We start from the raw sequence: 20,105 nt of genomic DNA on the forward strand, positions 1-20,105 counted from the left end.
CTATCAGACACATGAAAAAATGTTCATCATCACTAGCCATCAGGGATATTCAAATGAAAACCACATTGAAATACCACCTTACACCAGTTAGAATGGCCAAAATTAGCAAGACAGGAAACAACATGTGTTAGAGAGGATGTGGAGAAAGGAGAATCCTCTTACACTGGTGGTGGGAATGCAAGTTGGTGCAGCCACTTTGGAGAACAGTGTGGAATTCTCTCAAGAAATTAAAAACAGAGCTTCCCTATGACCCTGCAATTGCACTCCTGGGTATTTACCCCAATGCAGAAGTAGTGAAAAGAAGGACCATCTGTACCCCAATGTTTATAGCAGCAATGGCCACAGTTGCCAAATTGTGGAAAGAACCAAGGTGCCCTTCAACGGACGAATGGATAAGGAAGATGGGGTCCATATACACTATGGAGTATTATGTCTCCATCAGAAAGGATGAATACTCAAATTTGTAGTAACATGGATGAGACTGGAAGAGATTATGCTGAGTGAAATAAGTCAAGCAGAGAGAGTCAATTATCATATGGTTTCACTTATTTGTGGAGCATAACAAATAACATGGAGGACATGGGGAGAATGAGAGGAGAAGGGAGCTGAGGGAAATTGGGAGGGGAGGTGAACCATGAGAGACTATGGCCTCTGAAAAACAGTCTGAGGGTTTTGAAGAGGCGGGGTGTGGTGGGTTGGGAGAACCAGGTGGTGGGTATTGTGGAGGGCACATATTGTATGGAGCACTGCGTGTGGTGCAAAAACAATGAATACTGTTATGCTGAAAAGAACTTTAAAAAAAAAAACCTCAATCTTTATCTCAAAAGAAAAAAATATATATATAGATTGCTCTAGGCAGTATAGACATTTTAACAATGTTTATTCTTGCGATCCAAGAGCATGGAATGGTCTTTTTGTGTCTTCTTCAATTTCTTTCAAGAGTGTTCTGTAGTTCCTCGAGTACAGATCCTTTACCTCTTTGGTTAGGTTGATTCCCAGGTATCTTGTGGTTCTTGGTGCTATAGTAAATGGAATCGATTCTCTAATTTCCCTTTCTGTGTTTTCATTGTTAGTGTATAAGAAAGCAACTGATTTTTGTACATTGACTTTGTATCCTGCCACTTTACTGAATTGTTGTATGAGTTCTAGTAGTTTGGGGGTGGAGTTATTTTGGTTTTCCATATAAAGTATCATGTCATCTGTGAAGAGAGAGAGTTTGACTTCTTCATTACCAATTTAGATACCTTTTATTTCTCTTTGTTGTCTGATTGCTGTTGCTAGGTCTTCTAATACTATGTTGAACAAGAGAGGTGAGAGTGGGCATCCTTGTTGTGTTCCTGATCTCAAAGGGAAGTCTGTGAGCTTTTTCCCAATGAGGATGATATTTGCTGTGGGTTTTTCATGGTTTATCAAGTAATTCAAAGGAAAGAATTAAAGGAATTGATGTTTTAAGTGTTTGTTTTTAAAGTTATGTATTAGGAGAAATGGAGTAAAAATAAGTTATCCTCCTAGTTGCAGGGGCTGTGCTGGACACTAGGATGTGAGACGAAGAAAAGGTAAGCTGGTAGGCATAACTATGGAACATAAGGCATGTTTTAAAGTATGGGTAAGAGTGTGGTATTTAAGAGCACAGAAGAAGAATTGACTCTTGATGGATTTGGGAGGGGAACCAATGGTGACATTTGAGCCCCTCTGAGTGAGACTTCCCTGGAGAGCAAGAAGGGGAGGAAGTTTGTCTAGTCAACGGCCTTAGTGGGAACTTTTGCAGGAAGACACAACTTGTCATCAGGAATCTCCCAGAGGGAGCCAGACTGTCCCTACACTGGGAGGTGATTAAACCCATATTCTTTCACCCTATCTAAATGGGGTAAGTCTTCGGCAACTGAGCCTAGAAATCCACATTGCATACAAGTACCCCAAAGAATTCTGATACACTCTATAAAGTATGAAGTCCCCCCCACAATGTTTGCAGACAGGGCTGAAAAGAGGGTGGGCAACTCCTTAGAGGATGGGAGGGAGGGAGGTGTAGGTAACACAGCAGCCTGCCTGCTGCTGCAGGTGCATGGGGTCAGGGGACAGGAAAGGAAGGGTCTGTCACAATGCCACCAAGTTTGCAATGTGTGGGATGTGAGGGGATACTGAGCAGGCAGTTCAGGCTTCCAGAAAGTTTGTCTGCAAAAAGAAAAAGAGATGAGCTTGGATACCTGGATCAGGGCCCTTTATCCTAGGGGACAGAGTTATCCTCCAGATCAGCTCTGATCAGAGAGTCCAGAACAATCCTATCTGTCCCCAGTAGGACCTTCAAACTTGCAGGAAGTGGAGTTTCCTCTTAAATCATACATTTTCAACCTCATCGCTAATGACATTTGAGACAGATAATCCTTTGTTGTGGAGAAGTGTCCTGTGCTTTGCAAGATGTTAAGCAGCATCCCTGGCCTTTACCCTTAAATGCCAGTTGTACCCCTGCTCCAGCTGTTACAACAAAAAATAACTCTGGACTGTGTCTTCCTCACCCAGCTCAGAATCCCTGGCCTGGTAAGATGGCCCATCAGAGCTGTGTACATGCATGAATGTGTACACGTGTTATTTAAGGGAACGGGGATATGCTCAAGGAAATTCACAAGCTATAGACTACAACTACTAGAATCATGAATGTATACTACACTGAACTGACAAGGATCTGGCAGAGACCAAACAATATGTCAGGTGAAAATTCACTTCTTGGGGAGAAATTCTCCAACATAAATGCCAAGGACAATTCTCAGAGATTTCTTATTTTACAAGTGGGTTGGGGGGAAACTCACCTTTTCTCTTGTGAGGAATTTCTCAGCAAAGGGGTGTTTTCTGTAAAATAGGGGTCTTTTGACCTGGAGCTGAAGAACTGAGGTAAAGAAGAGTGAGACCTGAAAGACACAGTGAAGGAAAAAGGATCACTAACACAAAAAATGGTGGAAGTGTTCACTGGTAATTGGGGCTATATCCAAAACGTGCCTGAAATTCAGTGATAAATTTTACATAAGTTATAACTGAATTGTAAAAAGCTATAGTTTAAAAAAGACCATTAGAAACAACTTCCTAAAAAAAAAAAAAAAGAAAGAAAGAAAAGAGAAGAAAAAAAGAAACAACTCTCCTCGCCAGCATAAACCAGGTTGGCAATGCAAAACAGAAACACATAAGAAACCAGACACTGTAGGATTAATACTTTCAGGCTTTGCAATTCCATGCAGAACTTTTCATGGAGAAAATTGTTCAGAGTCTGATGGGCCTTTCTATACTTGGAAAATTCTACTTCCTAAGATCACAGTATTTAAATATCATACATTTAAAATATGCTACTGGAAAAAAAAAATCCTACTGGCTCCCCATTGAAGACCAGCAAAACTCAGCACCCACGGGGTCAAAATGAAATGATAAAATGGCAACGATGGATCTCTTATGGGGATGGAAGCCACAAGTGAAACAAAGCAAAGCTTCACACTATAGGGACACCCCCTCCACTGGTGCTGGCCTGCACTAGAGGAAGAGCTACCATAAATCAGGAGCTCAAGAGAGCCCACAAACATATATGGTCCTCATTCAAGGACACGTGATGTTTAAAAGCAACCAGCAATTGGAAGGGGAGGTGAACCATGAGAGACTATGGACTCTGAAAAACAGTCTGAGGGGTTTGAAGTGGCGGGGGGGTAGGAGGTTGGGGTACCAGGTGGTGGGTATTATAGAGGGCACGGCTTGCATGGAGCACTGGGTGTGGTGAAAAAATAATGAATACTGTTTTTCTGAAAATAAATAAATTGGAAAAAAAAGCTGCAGAAATAATTTTCATTATTAACTGTTGGGAATATGTCATTTTTCACACAAATACATTGCCTTTCCTAAAGGATCCCAGGCCACACAGAGCTGCTGTGGATGCCGTGAAACACTCACCAGGGACAATAACAGTAAAGGCAGAGAAAGGAAAAAAATATATTTCCACCCTCTTTCTCCTTTCATTCCAGCATGCACCTGTGACAACAGACAATAAGACTCTGGTCTCATGGGTGGATAAAACCAGGGCCCTGAGCTGTGCCCAACAACACCTACCATTCCACACCAGAGCCTGGAAGGGAGTCTGTCTTGGGCCAGCAATGTGTTCTCTGAGTACACCTCTGGGCAGCCCTGCATACTTTACTGGGGAACACAGATAAGAGAGGACTCTGTCTTCAGGAGCTTAAATAGCCAGGAAGAAGAGCACAGCAGAGAACAAGGTATAGAATATATGTCCTAACTAGCACACATGAGAGCAAAGATGGAAGATGAATTCCACTTGAGTGATTTAATAATTTACACACTTTAACTGTTAGCTGTTCAAACTGGCTGAAACAGTTGGGTTTTAAATTTTTCATGTCTCATAACTGTAAATGAAGAAAGGCCTTAGGCACATTTAGATAAATGTCTCAATGAGTCAACTAATAACCAGTGTTTTCCATTACTCCCTGAGGTGGTCTGTTAGATAGCATTCCTGGGAAAGGTGACTGTTACTGAGACCTCACTCACATTATTTAAGCACTCTGAGCTTCCATTTTCTCATCTGTATAATGTGGATTAAAAGGAAAAACTCACTAAAGTGAGTCATACTAAATTAGGAGATATAAATGGTAAGCATAGTTTGGCTTCAATTCAATTCAATTATTTCTATAACACTGTGAGCCTCTTATGAATGGCTGCCATGATATTTCCATCTTGTTTTATCGGGTACCTTGACTGGTACCCTGTTCAATGTCAGTGCTTAAATACTTAATGAATTCGTTTAATCCCAGTAATCATAACTTATTTGCATGAGTTGCCTTTTTGACTCCATGAAACAGTTTTGTAAATCATTATCAGATCAATAATGTGCTCAGAAATACCACCTACCCTCTGAAGAGCAGAGCATGTTCAAGAGAGTGGAGGGGCCTTGCTCCTTATAAAGCATTATCCACAGGCTCTCAGCAAAGCTCATGGCAGTGCCACATTGTGCAATGCTGAGAATTTACCTTACGGCCACGAAGGAAAAAATCAAAAATGGGGAAAAGTCAAAAGTCCATTTTATTTTCTCTGAGGTGAACACATCTGGCTGATTTCATTTTTTAACATTTCTATTGCACTTTGTTTACACACAGTATTTTATAATTGTAGTTAAGTATATAGGAAGTAGTTTCTAAGCTTTTTAATATTTAGTTATGATTCTAAAGAGCCAAAAATAAAATTAGTTTTGCTAGGAAATTTCCCAAAGGCTTCAGGCTATTCCAAATTTAAATTTAATTTTACATTGTCCAGGCATTATTTTCGATTGTTCCCAGTCCATTTCATTTTTGCAAAGAAGGGAGGCTCAGAGAGGGCTTCAGACCAAATTACTTCACAGGATCCCGGACCTTCTGTCCTGGAAGATAGAAAACTCACAAACTGCATATAGAGAAGATTCAGGATTACCCAAGAAACGTATTTCACAGTGATTTTTCTTTCTGACTTAATTAAGGTAGAAAATATTAATGAGATCTATATTATTCCTGAACTTTTTTCCTTCTGAAAAAAAAATCTCATTGACATTTCTCTGACTTCATATCTAAGCCCAGGTTGTTGTCAAAATTCACAAAATTCAAGTGTCTATTTTCCTAGTGTCTCAACAACTCTGTGTATACATGTGTAAAATTCATATATGCCTATAAACTTATAAGCAGGCAATACTTATTTGAATAATTTGGAAACTACAGAAGAGGATAAGGGATAAAATTATTATATATAATTCTGTATTTCAAAGATACAAGCTTATCTATAGATGGTTACCAGAGGGGAGGTGGCTGGGGGGATGGGTGACATAGGTGATGGAGATTAAGGGGTGCCCTTGTCATGAGGAGCACCAGGTGTTGTGTGGAAGTGTTGAATTGCTATATTGAGAATATTACATATTCTCAATTACTATATTGAGAATATTAGTTTGTTAACTAAGTGGAATTTAAGTAAAGAGCTAAAAAATAAAAAATAAAGAACTTCCTTTCAATCTTTAGTTTTCTACATATAAATGAATAGTTTTAAAGTAGCACTTGATGTTATATGCAACTAACAAATTGTTGAACACTACTTCTAAAACTAATGATGTACTATATGTTGGCTAATTGAACATAATAAAAAAATAATAAAGTCATCTTCAAATATATGAGTTTCCAGACATACATTCAAACAAATAAGTTGCTTTGTTCTCTCATTGTTTAACTTAGATAAGTCATTAACATTTCTGTGTTATTAAATGTTATTCTACAATGTGATTTACATGTTAGCATCATATTCCATTACGTGGATCCCCATATTAAGCATAACCATTCTCTGCTATTGGAAATTTAGGGAATTTCTACCTTCTTTACTAATATAAGTAACAAACATTACGAAAGTCCTAGTAGGTAAGTCTTTGTATGTGCCTCCAAAAGTTTCATAGGACAGAATCCTAGAACTGGAGTCACTGGGCAAGAAGTATCTTGATGCTTATGGTCCACAGAGAGCCTTACTATGCCTTTCAGTTATAGAAGAGAACAAATCCTTGTCCCAAAGCCCTGGGTATTAGCCACATTTTATTTTTTTTTATTTTTTTTTGTTTTGATTTTTAAATATTTTGTTTTATCTGTGGAGAAACAGATGGGTCGTATGTGGGTGACACCTGTCTTAGGAGCTTATGACACACTTTTTGGGTTTCTTTTTGGCATTTTTTTAAATTTTTTCAATTTATTTATTTTTTTCCAATTTATTTATTTTCAGAAAAACAGTATTCATTATTTTTTCACCACACCCAGAGCTCCATGCAATCCATGCCCTCTGTAATACCCACCACCTGGTACCCCAACCTCCCACTCCCCCGCCACTTCAAACCCCTCAGATTGTTTTTCAGAGTCCATAGTCTCTCATGATTCACCTCCCCTTCCAATTTACCCCAACTCCCTTCTCCTCTCTAACACCCCTTGCCCCTTAAGCAGTAAATTTTAAACAGCTAGAATTGATTCAGGTCCACCATTATCAAGAAACCTTGCTGCCATGATTGTAAATAAGACCCATCTATGCCAACCCGCAAGATGGATACAGTGTGTTTGCAACACCTCCCAGCCCTCACCTGTCTATAACCGCTATCTTAGCTCCAGACACCCAAGTTCTTTCTATATCCAAACACTGGGTAGTCCTATGGTGCTTATGTCATTTTATCAAGGAAAAAAGTATCTAAGAATGTTAAAAATATTAAATACCTAATAAACACTTCTGAGAAGATTCACATTTCTAAAGGCCAGATATGAGACAATGATTAATGCAAAGAACATGCTGGAGAGGTAATGGTTTGGTCATCAGTGTAGAGAAAGAGGTTTGATCTCATTCCTTCTCAATCTCTGTATCATGTAGACACCATCAATACAGGACAGAAGCCAGCTCTGCTTGGCAGGGAATCCAGAGCCAGTAACAAGGAGTGCAAAATGATGCCACTGCCTTCCTCTGTCTCTCTTTCCCTCTCTATCTCTGACTTTTGTTTCTGGCCTATTTTATCCTGGATTCACTGGTCCAAGATACCTTTCCAGAAGGAAAAAAGCAAACCAGCAGGCTAGGAAAAGCTGGATTTTCCCCAAAAGTGATCACCCGGACAACAGCCAAGTGTGTCCATTGACAGAAAGCAGATCTGAGGAAGGAAAGTGAGCAGCAAACCTGCCACCCACTCATGTGCCATTTTTTAGAAGATTTGGGAGGAAACTGTGATTTCTCACCCAGATATACACAGAGCTTCAGAGAAACTATCCTTGTTCTCTGCAAGCATAACTGGGCTTTTAAGTTTATTTAACTGCAAAAAAGAGAACATATAGCTCAGGCTGCTCAGAGACAATGTCTATAATCAGTTGTAATCATGAAGACTGTTTCCCACTTCCTCAGCCTAATACACCACTAGTTATTTTCTGCAAGATTTAAAAAAATAAGTCCAGGGGCGCCTGGGTGGCTCAGTGGGTTAAGCCTCTGCCTTCGGCTCAGGTCATGATCTCAGGGTCCTGGGATCGAGCCCCGCATTGGAGCCTGCTTCCTTCTCTCTCTCTGCCTGCCTCTCTGCCTACATGTAATCTGTCTGTCAAATAAATAAACAAAATCTTTAAAAAAAAATAAGTCCATAAAAAAATTATAAATCTATGATAATGGGTACACAATGTAGAAAAATGTAATTTGTCATATCGATAACAAAGGGCTGCAGAACTATATAGAAGCAGAATTTTTGTATGCAGTTGAAGTTAAGTTGGTATCAATTCAAATTAAGTTGTTATAACTTTAGAATGTCATACCTAATTGTCACTGTAAACACAAAGAAAATATAATAAAACATACACCAAGAAAATGAGAAGGGAATCAAAACATGTCACTACAAAAGTCAACTAAACATAAAGGAAGGCAGTAAAGGAGGAAGGCAGTAATGAAGGAAATGAGGGACAAAACAGAAAACATAAAAACAAAATGCCAAAAGTAGTTCTGTTTTTATGAATGATAACCTTAAATACCAATATACTAAACTCATCAATCAAAAGGCATTTAATCAAAGGGATTAAAACAGAAACAAAACAAAACAAAACAAAAAATATGACTCAACTATATGCTGTCAATAACAATTGTAAATAATATACACCAAACATCAGAGCTCCAAAAGATATGAGGCAGACAACTGACATAATTGAAGGGATAGATAGTTCCACAATAATGGCTAGAGACTTCAATGTCCCACTCTCAATAATGGTTAGAAATCAAACAAAAGATACATATGGATCTGGAGGCCTCACACTACACTATAGACCAACTGGACCTTAAAAACCTACAGAGAGCAATCCACCCAACAACAGCAAAATTATACATTTCTCTCTAGTACATATGTAACATTTGCCAAGATAGACCATATGTTATGCCATGAAACCAGTTTTAATAAATTTTAAAAGACTGGAATAATACAATGTATCTTTTCTGATCATAGTAAAATTAACTATTTTTAAATCAATAGCAAATCAATAAAATATCTATTTTATAGCTAGTTTTATAGCTAGTTTTATAGCTATTTTATAGCTATTTTATAGCTATAGGGAATAGAAATTCCCTAAATTTCCAATTTATTGCTATTTAAATCAATAGCAAAAGAAAAACTGAAAAATTCACAAATATATGAAAATTAAACCAAACACTCAACCAACCAATGGGTGAAAGAAGAAATCACAAGGGAAATTAGAAAATATCTTCTGTGGGCTGAATTGTGTATGCCCTCCAACCAAAAAAGCCCCTCATACGTTGAAGTTTTTTTTTCCAATTTATTTATTTTCAGAAAAACAGTATTCATTATTTTTTCACCGCACCCAGTGCTCCATGCAAGCCGTGCCTTCTATAATACCCACCACCTGGTACCCCAACCTCCCACCCCCCCGCCACTTCAAACCCCTCAGATTGTTTTTCAGAGTCCATAGTCTCTCATGGTTCACCTCCCCTTCCAATTTACCCAAAAGCACATACCCTCCCCAATGTCCATAACCTCACCCCCCTTCTCCCAACCCCCCTCCCCCCAGTAACCCACAGTTTGTTTCGTGAGATTAAGGGTCACTTATGGTTTGTCTCCCTCCCTATCCCATCTTGTTTCATGGACTCTTCTCCTACCCACTTAAGCCCCCATGTTGCATCACCACTTCCTCATATCAGGGAGATCATATGATAGTTGTCTTTCTCCGCTTGACTTATTTCGCTAAGCATGATACGCTCTAGTTCCATCCATGTTGTCACAAATGGCAAGATTTCGTTTCTTTTGATGGCTGCATAGTATTCCATTGTGTATATATACCACATCTTCTTGATCCATTCATCTGTTGATGGACATCTAGGTTCTTTCCATAGTTTGGCTATTGTGGACATTGCTGCTATAAACATTCGGGTGCACGTGCCCCTTTGGATCACTACGTTTGTATCTTTAGGGTAAATACCCAGTAGTGCAATTGCTGGGTCATAGGGCAGTTCTATTTTCAACATTCTGAGGAACCTCCATGCTGTTTTCCAGAGTGGTTGCACCAGCTTGCATTCCCACCAACAGTGTAGGAGGGTTCCCCTTTCTCCGCATCCTCGCCAGCATCTGTCATTTTAACCCCCAGTACCTTATATATAACTGTGTTTGGAGTTATCTTTAAATAGGTGATTAAGTTAGATGAGGTCATTAGGGTGGATTCTAATCCAATTTGACTACTGTCCTTGTAAGAAGAGGAAATTTGATACAGAAAGAGACACCAAAGATTCATGTACAATAACAGTGTGTAGGGGCAATAGGAAGGCAGCCATCTGCATGCCAAGGAGAGAGGCATTTGAGGCAACTGACCTTGCCAGCACTGTGATCTTGGACTTATAGCCTCCAGAACTATGAGGAAATAAATTTCTGTTGTTTAAAATGCCCTTTCCATGTCATTTTGTTATGGCAGCCCTAGAGAACTAATACAGTTTAAGACAAATGCCCTGAGACAAATGACAATGAAAACGCAACATACCAAAATTTATAGGATGAACCGAAAGCAGTACTAAGAGGGACACTTAGAGCTGTAAGTATTTACATTTAAACAGAAGAAAGATCTCAAATCAACAACCTAAATTTATACCTTAAAAAAATTGAAAGTGAAAAATAAACTAAACCCAAAATCTCAAAGAAGTAAGAAAATAAATATGAGAGAGGTGACTAATAAAATAAAGATGAGAAAAGCTATAGAGAAAATCAGTAAAACCAAAAGTAGGTTCTTTACAAAGATCAATAAAATTGACACATCTTTAGCTAGATTGACTAAGGAAAAAAGAGAGAAACTCAAATCACTAAAATCAGAAATGAGAGCAGGAATATTACTACCATTTTACAGGGGAAAAAAAGGATTACAAGAGCATAGTTTTAATGATTATATGTTAACAAATTGGATAACCTAGACAAAATGGGTAAACTCCTAGCTATACACAACCTACCAACACTGATAATGAAAAAAAAAGAAAAATCTGAATAGACCTACAACTATTAAGAAATAGAATCAGACGAGATCGGGCACGTTCAGGGTGGTATGGCCTTAGAAAGAGTCAATTATCATATGGTTTCACTTATTTGTGGAGCATAACAAATAGCATGGAGGACATGGGGAGTTAGAGGAGAAGGGAGTTGGGGAAAATTGGAAGGGGAGGTGAATCATGAGAGACTATGGACTCTGAAAAACAATCTGAGGGGTTTGAAGTGGCGGGGGGTGGGTGGGAGGTTGGGGTACCAGGTGGTGGGTATTATAGAAGGCACGGATTGCATGGAGCTCTGGGTGTGGTGAAAAAATAATGAATACTGTTATGCTGAAAATAAATAAATTTAATTAAAAAAAAAAGAAATAGAATCAGTAATCAAAAACCTCCCAACATGTATTACATGGAGCACTAGGTGTGGTACATAAACAATGAATTCTGGAACACTGAAAAGAAACTTAAAAAAATAAATAAAATTTTAAAATAAAAAATAAACAAACAAACTTCCCAACAACAACAAAAAGCCCTGAACCAGATTGCTTGGCTGATGCACTCTACCAAAGGTTTAAGGAAGGAGTAACATCACCTCCTCAAACACTCTTAAAAAACTGAAAAAGAGGGGACACTTATTCAGTGAGGTTAGCATTACCTTGATATCAAAGACACTACAAGAGCAGAAAACCACAGACCAATATCCCTGGTGAATACTGATGCAAAAAATTCTCAGCAAAATACTAGCAAGTCAGTTCAGCAGCATATTAAAAGGATTATACACTATGACCAAGGGGAATTAATTCCTGGTATTTGAGGATGGTTCAAAATATGAAAATCAATTGATGAAACACACATTAACAGAGTGAAGGAAAAAACACATGATCATCTATTGATGCAGAAAAGTATATGACAAAATTCAACACACTTTCCTTATAAAAAATTCGGCAATTGAGAATAAAAGGAAACTACAACACAATAAAAGCTATAAAAAACAGCTAACATCATACCCAAAGGTGAAATACTGAAAGATTTCCCTTTAAGATGAAGAATAATTTGAGAATACCTGTTTTGCTTCTAATCAGTGTAGTACTGAAAGCTCTAGCCAGATCAATTAGGCAAGAAAAAGAAATAAAATGCATCCAAATTGGAAAGAAATGCATAAAATTATCTCTGTTCACAGATGACATGATCTTATATGTAGAATATTCTAAAGATTATACACACGTGCATGCACACACACACAACTGTTAGAACTAATAAATTCAAATTCAGCAAAGTTGGAAGATACAAAATCAACATGAAATAGAATATTCATACAGATGAAATTTTACACAGCAGTGTAACTGGATGTACTACAGCTAAACAAAGCAATATGGGTAAGTGCTAGGTACATAATGTTGAGTGAAGAAAGGAATTCACGGAATACGTGTAAGATGTAACTTCTATAAAGCTTAAAAATAAGCTTGTTTAGGATCCTTTTACATGGTTTTAGATAGAATAAATAAAGAGATGGGGAGAGAGAGAGAGAGAGAGATGTGTATACACAAACACACACACAGAGGAATTATAAATACAAAGTTCCAGGAAGTAGTCCCTGTATTAGGAAGCAAAGGGATCAGGCAAAAGAGGTGCCAACTGGTTTATGAAAATTAAACTTCATAACTTACCGATATTCACTCAAATGTGGAATATAAGAAATAATGAAGAAGATCATGGGGGATTAAAAAGTAACTTACTGACACATCACATATATTATTTTGTCTACATGAAATATTACATGCTATTTTATTTTATTTTTATTTAAATTCAATCAGTCAACATACAGTAAATCATTAGTTTCAGATGCGGTGTTCAATAATTTATCAGTTGCATATAACTACTTTATTTTATTTTTTTAAAAGATTTTATTTATTTATTTGAAAGAGAGAGAGATCACATGCAGGCAGAGAGGCAGGCAGAGAGAAAGAGGGAAGCAGGCTCCCTATTGAGCAGAGGCCTGATGTAAGGCTCAATCCCAGGACCCTGAGTTCATGACCTGAGCCAAAGACAGAGGCTTAACCCACTGAGCCACCCAGGCACCCGTTTTCTTTTTCTTTTCTTTTTTTTTTAAGATTTTATTTATTTAACTTTATTTTATTTTTTAAAAGATTTTATTTATTTATTTAACAGAGAGAGAGAAACAGCAGAGGGAGAAGGAGAAGCAGACTCCCTGCTGAGCAGAGAGCCAAAAGTGGGACCTGATTCCAGGACTTTGGGATCACAACCTGAGCCAAAGGCAGATGCTTCACTAACTGAGCCACTCAGGCACCCCCATATAACTATTTAAAAGGAAAAATGAATTTATCAGTTGTAACAGAAGGGAAGTTATACACAGAAAAGAAATAACATAGAGATGATCAGGTAGAAAATTGGAATTCAAAAAATGGTAAGATGGAAAGCTGTACTGATATCCTGAAATAGAGAATGAAAATAATATATTTTCATAATATATTTAAAATATGTATCTCATGATATTTTCAAGTAACTGATTGTTTCTACTTATCATTCCTAGTTAGTCTAGGAAATAATTATTTTTAAAAGCCTCCTAAAACCAAGCAAGCCAAAGGGGAAAATAGGTATTACAGAACCACTTAAGTCTCAAAAGAGTCACCAAACCAAGAGGTCCTGTACATTATGCAGAAGTAGAAAAAGGGAATTTTAAAAATTCATTCTTTATAAATAAATAGTCCTTTCACTTTCTGTTTGCCAAAATAATGTTCATGTTAATCTTTGTTTAAATAACTAGTTTTGCTACAGATGGTGCAACTTGATATTAAAAAGAATTTCTAGATACTGTTTAAAAATTTTCCCATAATATGTGTACATACAGTTAACACAAGAATGTTAAATATGAATGGATATTACTCATCACACAAAGGGTTAACAGGATACCCAAAGGCTTGGGGAAGTCTTTTTGACAGAGGTTTACCAGGACAATTTAAGGATTTACTTGAATTAAAAACAATCAGATGCATTTAAGATCCAATTTGAATTATTTCCCCCAAGGAAAATAGTTCAAATAGCTAGTTGGCTTGGTGGTGTGATTTTTGCAGTTTACAGTTCAGGTTTGTAGTTTAAAAAGATGGGCTTGCAACAGTCAGGTGGTGACTGGGCCCAGTGAGGCATACAAAGTAGACATATTAGTAATAAAGCCAAGCATGCGTGGTTGTCCTTAGCCACCTTGCAGCAGAAGATGGTGATTGTTCAGTATATGCCCCCCAAAAAATTACAATAAAAAAAGACTGGTGCCCATTTTTTCCAGGGTTAACACAAATGTAGCAAGATAGAAGTGCTGGTCCTTGGGCTAAGTAATACTTTGAACATAAAAGATGCAATCCCTTTTTTCAAAGCAGATGGTTGGAATGGGAAAGACTTCCATTTGGAAAATTCACTGCAGTATAAAAAGTGTTAAAATCTCAACCAAATAAGCAAAAAAATCCGTTTTGGGAAGATTTTTTTAATCAGAAAAAAACCTGTGAGAGGAAATCAGACTAACATTCACTTCAATTGGCTGGAAAATTCAGAAAATACATCATTAACATTGGATAGGCTTATGACAAGTCTGGTTTTTAAAGAGATAAGTCATTTCTATTCTATTACCTAAAAAAACAAAAGTATACTCCTCCCAAAACAAATCAGAGAGACTTGTGTGTTTTCAAGGGAAATGATATAAGACCTCACGTTAATGAAAGGAGTATAGGCCCTGAGAAAAAAGCTAGATTTTTTTCTTTCATAGTCATCTTTTCCCAGGTAGACCAATGAATGTGTGAGTCCAAGGATAAAAAAAAAAAATCAGCATTGTTAATGGGAATACAGATTAACTGTAAGTGTCTTAATATATTTCCATATGAAACATAAGATCATTATTATTTTGATGGGTTAGACAGCTCTCTGGAAGACCATTTTATACTTTTTGTTAATATTTTTGATACTGTGTGTGCATGTATACCATATGCTCAGCAGTGATATCTCATATAAGAAAAAGGAAGGCTATTTTTAACAAACTTTTCTGACCTACCTTTAATTTGAAATCAACAAGATATTCAAGTGTACATGGCATATTTAGTCCCTATCTCATGTTCCTAGATAGACCCTGCTGGCAACATATTTTAGTCTATTTCCTAAGCTCTTCTTAGAAAACTGCCTGGATAGAGGAGATACTCATCCTGGTGGCCTAGAGCAGACACATGGATTAGAAACATCACAGAGAATGATGGACTGTGCCAAATTTCTCTATACACCACAATTATCTCCCCTGTGTGTGACATACATTTGAATAATTCCAGACTTCAGGGGTTCCATCAATTAATGAGAGAAGGTCCTGGAATCTCCAACTATGATTTCGGGTTTATCTATTTCTTCTTGTGATCTATCACTTTTTGCTTCATAAATGCCATAGCTCTTCTTAAGTCCATGCCCCTTTTGGGGCACCTGGGTGGCTTGGTCAGTTAACCCTCTGCCTTCAACTCAGGTCATGATCCCAGTGTCCTGGGATCAGGCCCTCATCTAGCTCCCTGCTCAGCAGGGAACCTGTTTCTGCCTCTCCCTCTGCCCACTCATTTTCTCTCACTCTCTCTCTCTCTCTCCCCCTCTCTCACACAAATAATAAAGTCTTTAAAAAATTATTATTTTTTTGAAAGTATTATGCCCTTTTGATAGATTACCCCTTTATGACATGGCCATCTTTATTCCTAGTAATATTCTTTCCTCTATAATCCACTTGTTCTAATATTAATATAGCCACTCTACTTTTCTTGTATCCATTTTAGTATTGTATGTTTTTTTCCCTCTTTTTACTTTTAACCTATCTGTGCTTTTATATTTAAAGTGGGTTCTTTTAGGGGTGCCTGAGTGACTCAGTCAGTTAAGTTTCAGCTCAGGTCATGATCTCAGGGTCTTGGGATGAAGCCCTGTGTTGGGCTCCTTGCACAGTGGGGAGTCTGCTTCTCCCTCCCCCTCTCCTTCTGTTCTTTCTCGCTCTCTCTCTCTCTCTCAAATAAACTAATTAATTAAATATTGTTTAAAACATAAAGTGATCCCAGGGTCCTGGGATCAAGCCCCGGGTCAGACTCTCTACTCAGCAGGGAGCCTGTTCCCCGCCTCCCTGCCTCTCTGCCTACTTGTGATCTCTGTCTGTCAAATAAATAAATAAAATCTTAAAATAAATAAATAAAGTGGGTTCCTTTATACATAAGGTATTCAGTCCATTCTCATATAATGTGATTATTGCATATTTAGGTTTAAATATACCATCTTGCTATTTGTTTTCTATTTATTCATCTATTCCTTGCTCCCTTTTTCTCTTTTTCTGCCTTATTTTGCAGTAACTGAGTATTCTGTATGATCCATATTATTCCTTTTGTAGCTGGCTTATTTGCTATAATTACTTGTTAGTTTAGTTGTTGCCTTAGGATTTACAATATACATCTTTAGCTTCTTACAGTCTAAGTTAAAAATGTATTATACCTGTTCCTCTCTAACATAAAATACTAATATTTGTATTCATAACTATATACATCTATAATGCACAAAGGTACACTTAAAATATGCTCCCCTTTCTTTCTTCCCAACCTTTGTGCTATTGTTTTCATACTTTTACATGTGTTATAAAACATGTACTGCATTTTTATTATTTTTTTTGTTTTGCTTGAATTACTTTTTTTTTCCCAATTTATTTATTTTCAGAAAAACAGTATTCATTATTTTTTCACCACACCCAGTGCTCCATGCAAGCTGTGCCCTCTATAATACCCACCACCTGGTACCCCAACCTCCCACCCCCCCACAACTTCAAACCCCTCAGACTGTTTTTCAGAGTCCATAGTCTCTCATGGTTCACCTCCCCTTCCAATTTACCCAAATTCCCTACTACTCTCTAACGCCCCTTGTCCTCCATGCTATTGGTTATGCTCCACAAATGAGTGAAACCATATGATAATTGACTCTCTCTGCTTGACTGATTTCACTCAGCATAATCTCTTCCAGTCCCGTCCATGTTGCTACAAAAGTTGGATATTCGTCCTTTCTGATGGAGGCATAATACTCCATAGTGTATATGGACCACATCTTCCTTATCCATTCATCCGTTGAAGGGCATCTTGGTTCTTTCCATAGTTTGGCGACTGTGGCCATTGCTGCTATAAACATTGGGGTACAGATGGCCCTTCTTTTCACGACATCTGTATCTTTGGGGTAAATACCCAGGAGTGCAATTGCAGGGTCATAGGGAAGCTCTATTTTTAATTTCTTAAATTATTATCTTTTAAAGACAATAAGAAGAAATATACATATTGACTAAAACCATTTACATTCTTAGCACTCTTCGTTCCTTTGTGTAGATCCATTTTCCTCCAGGAGAACTGGAGCTCACCCCACTCCTGCCCTTGCTGTACTTTGCACTCCCCTCTGTTGTGTCACTTACTGCACACTTTGCATACTTGTTTATATATCTACCCCTCAACTATACCATGAGAACAATACCTAGCATTGCACCAAGCTTAAGATAGAGGGACAAGATCAGCTATAACAACTCACATGATTAGAGCCAGGGAAAGCCATCCATTCCATGGGGTGAGAGAAACTAGCATGTTTTAGCATCTCCCATGCATCTAAGCACAATAGATGGGATGCTGCCACAGCTATGTCTCCCAACCCAGTATAGACAACAATATGGTCTGGCCATGCTCACACTTCAAATCAGCATGCCTACAAATGATTAGTGTGCTCCTAAAATCTACTTGCTGAAGTTTCCCTCTTATCGCCCTCTTCTTAAACTCTGGGGTCCTAGAATTATCAGGAAAATTCCAAGGGTGTTAGATTCCCATTCTCAAGTCTGCCAACACATCCTCCTCCTGCCATTCTCATTCCATTCTCTTCCTCTGTGACAGTGCTTCCAACTGTAAGCCTACAAGAAAACCCTCTGGGACTCTGCTTCAAGACAATTTCCCATGACCCTATCCTACAGATTCTGATTCAGAAAAGTGGATAGCTCAGGGAGCTATATTTTTACAACACCCAAGGGATTTTGAAATAGTACCACACTGTGAGAAACACTGGCACAGAAGATGAATCTCATACTCTCCAGCATGGTATCAACATCTGCTCAGGGTATCATCCTCAAATCTTTCCAAAATACATCTCCTTTTAGATTTTTTTTAAATTTTTAATTTTTTATAAACATATATTTTTATCAGGTCTGTGAATCACCAGGTTTACACACTTCACAGCACTCAGCAAAGCACATACCCTCCCCAGTGTCCATAATCCCATCCCCCTTCTCCCAACCCCCCTCCCCCCAGCAACCCTCAGTTTGTTTTGTGAGACTGACGGGGGGGGGGGGGGGGGGGGGGGGGGGGGGGCTCCCAGCAAGCGCTGGAGCAAGGGAGCACAAAATCCTTTTAGCTTTAACAGTCTCTAGGGAACAACATGGTCTCAGCCACTGTTCCCCAGTGGTTATGTCTTCTTGTCATCTTCCATCTTAAGCATAAGTTCTCTGGGAGAAGGAAGAACACTCAGAAAACTAGGAATAGAAGGGAACTTCTCTCATATGGTAAAAAGAATTTGTGAAAAACACACAGCTAACATCAAATTCAATGGGAGAAGACTGAAAGCTTCCCTGCTAAGATCAGGAACAAATCAAGAATGCCTGTTTTCACCACTGTTGTTCAACACTGTACTGGAAGTTCTAGCCAAAGCAATTAGGCAAGAATTAAAAACATTCAAATTGGAAAGGAGAAAGTAAAACTATCTACATTTGCAGATGATATGATCCTATGATCCTACATATAGAAAATCCCCCAAAAAAAATTGTTTCATAGGAAAACTACTAAAGCTAACAAATGAATTTAGCAAGTTGCAAGTGAAATAGCAACACAAAAGTGTATTGTATTTCTCCATACCAGCAATGAACAATCTGAAAAATAAATTAACATGATTCCATTTACAATAGTAACCAAAAGAATAAAATAAATTTATCTAATAATAAATTTAATAATTAATTTAATGGTTAATTAAATTAAATGATTCATTAATTAATGAAATAAATTTAACCAAGGAGGTGAAAGATTTGTTTACTGGAAACTTCAAAACATAGCTGAAAAAAATTAAAAAGACTTAAATAAATGGAAAGACATCTCATGTTCATGGCTAGAAATACTTAATAACGCTAAAATGTCAGTTCTCCCTAAGGCATGAATGCCTGGGTGGCTCAGTCATTAAGCATCTGAGCCTTTGGCTCAGGTCACGATTCCAAGGTCCTGGGGTTGAGCCCCACATCAGGTTCCATGCTCGGCGGGAAGCCTACTTCTCCCCTTCCCACTGCCTTGTTTGTGTCCCCTCTCTTGCTGTGTCTCCCTCTGTCAAATAAATAAAATAAAATCTTTAAAAGAAATACTACAATCTACTAAAACAATCTACAGATTCAATACAATCTCTATCAAAGTTCCCATGGCCATTTCTGCAGAAATGGAAAAGCCAGTCCTCAAACTCATGCAATCTCAAGGAGCTCCAAAAAACCCAAAACACCTTGAAAAAGAACAAAGTTTCAGCACTCAGATTTCCTGATTTCAAAACTTACTACAAAGCTACAGTATTATAAACAGTGTGGTACTGGTATAAGGATAGACATATAAACTTAATGGGATAAAATTAAGAATCCAGAAATAAACCCATAATTTATGGCCAATTGATTTTCCACAACAGTGTCAAGACTATTGAATAGAGAATGAACAGTCTTTTCAATAAATGGGGCTAAGACAACTAGATTCTCACATGCAAAAGAATAAAGTTGGATCTCTTATACCTTATAAAATAACTCAAAATTGAGCATATATTTAGATAAAACCATAAAACTCCTAGAAAAAACATGGAGGTAAATCCACATGACCTTAGATTTGGCAATGGACTCTTAGATATGACACTGAAAGCATGAAAAGAAAAAAAACAGATAATTGGACTTCATCAAAATTAAATTCTGTGTCAGTTGTATCTCAGTAAAACTGTAAAAAACAAATTTAAAAAAATGCTTCTCTGTGCATCAAAGAACACTA

At 37.6% G+C, this 20,105-nt stretch overlaps 1 protein-coding gene across 1 annotated transcript in view; it reads right to left on the bottom strand.

The window, feature by feature from the left end:
• OCA2 (OCA2 melanosomal transmembrane protein) overlaps positions 1-20,105 on the bottom strand; it is a 442,782-nt gene that overhangs the window by 365,434 nt on the left and 57,243 nt on the right. The window contains exon 3 of the mRNA XM_044230697.1: positions 2,805-2,903. Coding sequence (XP_044086632.1) covers positions 2,805-2,903 — 99 coding nt within the window. The remainder of the gene's footprint in view (positions 1-2,804; positions 2,904-20,105) is intronic.

Source organism: Neovison vison, chromosome 13, assembly GCF_020171115.1.
Source record: "Neovison vison isolate M4711 chromosome 13, ASM_NN_V1, whole genome shotgun sequence".
Lineage (NCBI taxonomy): Eukaryota > Metazoa > Chordata > Mammalia > Carnivora > Mustelidae > Neogale > Neogale vison.